The sequence below is a fragment of the Plectrocnemia conspersa genome, unplaced genomic scaffold (genome assembly GCF_051122295.1).
Source record: "Plectrocnemia conspersa isolate PC_06_02 unplaced genomic scaffold, ASM5112229v1 ptg000009l, whole genome shotgun sequence".
Taxonomy (NCBI): domain Eukaryota; kingdom Metazoa; phylum Arthropoda; class Insecta; order Trichoptera; family Polycentropodidae; genus Plectrocnemia; species Plectrocnemia conspersa.
The window spans coordinates 26,661,154-26,665,465 of NW_028277173.1; the positions used below are offsets into that span (position 1 = coordinate 26,661,154).

At 32.2% G+C, this 4,312-nt stretch overlaps 1 protein-coding gene across 1 annotated transcript; it reads left to right on the forward strand.

The window, feature by feature from the left end:
- Positions 1 to 498: 498 nt before the first annotated feature.
- Positions 499 to 1,633, forward strand: LOC148232467 (fatty acid-binding protein, liver-like). Its single transcript, XM_088191758.1, has 4 exons — positions 499 to 680; positions 912 to 1,078; positions 1,147 to 1,254; positions 1,324 to 1,633. The coding sequence occupies exons 1-4, from the start codon at positions 608 to 610 to the stop codon at positions 1,372 to 1,374; spliced, it is 399 nt and encodes a 132-aa protein (XP_088047884.1). The 5' UTR covers positions 499 to 607; the 3' UTR covers positions 1,375 to 1,633.
- The last annotated feature ends 2,679 nt before the right edge of the window (positions 1,634 to 4,312 follow it).

A 4,312-nucleotide genomic window follows, 5' to 3' on the forward strand; every position in this document is an offset into this window, starting at 1 on the left:
TCGGTGTTGATCGACTGCGGAGAGTCTGGAAAAAAGTCAGTTTGTACGGCTTGTTTGCTCTGCGGTAAAGCGATGTTACTGAACACACGTGACATGTGAATTTAGAGTAAATATAATTGCTTAAATATGTCGAAATGTTTTGATGAGTATTAACGCATAACTCTTCATTTTAGAACGGACGAACCTTCTTATCAGTGGATTTAACTAGTATGAATATACAATATATACGATACGGATTTATTATTTATTTGATTAAATTTTTGTTGTTATACTGAAAACAATGCATTTACTTTTGAACCTTTTTTATTATTGTACGCCTTTAAAAATATGCTTTCAAAAGAATATTATTTTACATGAATAAATTAAAAAAAATAGTTTTTTAAATATTATTGAAAAACGCGCCGTTTAATTTTATTTAATCTTCGCCAGCAGTAATACAATTTATATTCATATATGAATTGCAAATGACTCGAAGTTACGAGCAAACTTTAACGAGTGACATTTAAAACATCACATCACTAAGAAAAAGTTTTGTGAGAGTTGATAAACGTGTCTTTTTATTATCTTCTTAGTTCAACTTGGTGTTATTCGTTATCACTCTGTAACAATGGAAGATTTTTTAAATATCAAATATAGATTATCTAAATCAGAAAACTTCGACCAGTTCATGGCTAATATAGGTTAGTATTTTTATTTAATCGACTTTTTCTTGAGTATGGTGTTTTTGTAGCGTTCTTATCATATAATTGATTAAATATGTCAAAATTGCAACGCAATTCAAACAAATTAATATTTTATCAATAGTAGATAATTTATATAATATGTTTGAATAAAATATTTAAAAATAAAACAAATTGAAACCTGTAATTTTGTGTGTTCTCAGTTTTATGTTTTTCATTCTTTTTTTTCAGGCATGGGATACATGGCAAGAAAAATTGTTAGTGTTTTAACTCCTACTACGGATTTGTCGATGGAGGATGATGAATACACAGTCACTACATATTCGAGCTTCAGGACGATGACTTTAACTTTTAAGCTGGGAGAAGAGTTTGACGAAGTGAAGCCTGACGGAACTGTGGTAGATATTAACATAAAACAATAAATTAAAGCCCATCTATTAATTTTCTTATATTTTTCTCCTTTTAGTGGAAAACAGTTTTCACAAGTGAGGGTAATAAGCTCATTCAAAAACAAAATGGCCTCGGAAAAGATGTTACTATAACCCGTGAATTTTCTCCAAAAGAGATGAAAATGGTTTGTATTATTTTAAGTTTATCTGTAAAATATTGGTGTATTCAATTAATAATGATAATTTTCATTTAGGTGATGACTGTCGGAGATGTTGTGTGCACTCGAATTTTCATTGCTGTCTAACATTCCATTTGCCGCAAACTTATAAAGCAAAGTTCTTAATATACTAACTTAAAACTATTTTTTTGTATACATATATATATATATACTTTGTGATAGATTCTGTTATACTATAATGGTGCATTTATTAGAATATAAGTTACAATGTTTTAAATACAACTTTGATTAATATTTTTATACAATGTTTACAAAACATCTTAATTTGAGCAATATTTTTATATGTGATATTTTTAACTTTTAAATATATATATTTTTGATGGAATTTATCTTTTTTTTTGTTCTATATTATAATAATAATAATAATTTGCTATGTGTGTATCTTTTATCATATAATACACCAGAGATATGTGTCAAATAGGTTTAAAAAGCCAAAAAAACGCTACTAAATAATACCGTTATATAAATTAATATTATTTAAAAGTACTACAGAAAAAATGAAATAAATCTGTACATTCTTTCGGAACACCCAAGAATTACATAGGCAGACTTCCATCAATTATCACGACAAACCCTTTAAATCCTTTTTAAATAAGCTTCGAGACACACTCTTGTAAAAAATACATATCACCTACAAATGCACGCTTTTAAAGTTATGCTTTCTCTAAGGGCTTACCGGAGGTGGAATTAATAATGAGATTGGTTTCAAATTCGCCTTCCCTCCCATTCGTCCAAGCTTCGACAATTGGTCACATCACCACTTACTCACGCACGTACCCAGTGCAATTTACATTCTCATCAGATCATCACAGACACACGAAACCCAATCATCACTGCCGAATGATACCGACAACTGCATTTTGATTGTACATACATCGTTATAACTTATATATTTGTGTGCAATAAACTGTTTCAAATAGATTTTCTAGCGTCATACTTACTAAAAAGTCACACCAGTCAGCGACCAAACCCGGGAGTATAATTTTGATCAATATTTAAAGAATATTAAAGTTCAATTCAATCTGCTATTTTACAAGCTCTAATAAACAAACTAATCGTACCACAAACATAGGTTCAAATTCATATTACCCGCGCCAGCTCTGAGCACATGCAACCGATTAATTCACGTAGGGCCCCGCGCTAGTAAAAATTTAATAAAAACAGACGTTAATATTATTTTTATCACAAAATTTGACATTACAATTCATATAGCGATATTTCATTCCCCTTGAAAACACGATGAAGTCAAAATTGTGCGAATTCTGGAGTCGGTTTTGGTAATGGAATAAATGTTGTATTCGTTATTTGGCGATAGGTGGAAATTAGGCACAGATTGAGCCGCTGCGGTAGTATTTTTATTGAGATATATGAAATTACATGTTAGAATATATGATATTCTATGAACGGTGCACGAGGCACGCACCGGCCGTTAATCATCAGTCCAAGTTCGCCAACAGAACATGCCTACGTCACGTCAGTGTTACTAGAGTGCCACCAAGTTTTGGCTATAATAAAACCTATATATATATAAATACATAAATGCCCCCCCCCCCCACACAATAACCCTCTAGATATTTATAATTGCGAAATTCAACTAGGAAGAGAAAAGGGGGACCTTGGTGTTGCTGCTCTACACACGATAAGGTTGGTGAATCTGGTTTGGAAAAGAAAAATAATTAAATGCTGGAGGTACAAAGGTAACAAAGTCGTGATGTATGGTATGGCGAAAAGCGGCGACAGGTGGCACGGGCCTAGACTATCTGATGACAGCTTGACGCGCGTAATCTCAACTATCCGATGGCAGTATTTGTCTGTGGGGACGCTGGCTCTGCTTCTAGGGCTCCACGAAGCGCGAGGGTGTAGCCTCCAGCAGTGCATGGCGTACTTTGCTTCTAGCGGCGCGGAACCAGTACAGAACCAGAAACCAGTATGTCCGAGAGCGTTGCCAAATTTCCAGCTGTTTGAATTATGACCACCATGAAAAGATAATGTGACCAGATTTTTAAAATATCAAAGGTGGACACCAAAAATAAAAATTCGATAATGGAAATTTTTAATTTTGTTCAAATCTCATCTCAGAAATTTTTATTTGAGAATGACAAATTGCTGCGGTAGCTAAAAAGAAGAGGCACTTTGAATTTTTTTTATTTAAAGGTTATCTCCAAATTTTGATCCCGTAACAATTTCTTCTCGTGAAATTGTTACGGGATCAAATCTCATCTCAGAAATTTTTATTTGAGAATGACAAATTGCTGCGGTAACTAAAATGAAGAGGCACTTCGATTTTTTTTATTTAAAGATTATCTCCAAATTTTGATCCCGTAACAATTTCAGGAGAAGAAATTGTTACGAGATCTCAAAATAGTTCATTTAAGAAATTTTTGTTCAAGGAAAAAAGTTTTAGTAGGATGTCTGGTCATCTTAGCAAAGAGCATGCTTACAAGATAAGTACCAGATAATAACATAGTATGTTTCTGCCCCAAAGAATCGTGTTGGCCAGACATATAAACATAGCATACTAATGACACTTCCACTGAAATTTCTACAACTCAGAAATTGAACTCAACTATGCTGTGTAATAGGACCCTAAGTAGACTAAAAGAGCAGCCGCTTTCTACTTTACCTCAAACATGGTTCGGCTGCAAAATACGAAATCTAAGAATTCAACCTGATTTTCGGATACCACTTGAAGACTATCAACACATACAAGGCTTCGAGAATAACACATATCTATACTAATTGCACAAATTGTATGTGATTTCAGAAAATGGTTCTCACAAGATGTTTTGTCTTTCTGCTTTTTTATAATCAATGATTTTTTTATTTTGATTCACACAATTATGACTAAAATTGTACTGTAAAGTTTGAGTCAAGAAATTAATTACCTTGCATTATATACCAGTATTTTATATTGTATTATGTAATTCATATTGTATAAGCTATAACATTTTAGATATTGTATAGGTGAATATTTTTTTGTCAGGTAAATAAAGTAATACAAAAA

Excerpts from the sequence above, each read along its gene's own strand:
- LOC148232467 (XM_088191758.1), top strand. The coding sequence starts at position 608 with ATGGAAGATTTTTTAAATATCAAATATAGATTATCTAAATCAGAAAAC. Across the intron at positions 681-911 it reads CCAGTTCATGGCTAATATAG|GCATGGGATACATGGCAAGA; the intron begins GTTAGTATTTTT and ends CTTTTTTTTCAG. Across the intron at positions 1,255-1,323 it reads CTCCAAAAGAGATGAAAATG|GTGATGACTGTCGGAGATGT; the intron begins GTTTGTATTATT and ends ATTTTCATTTAG.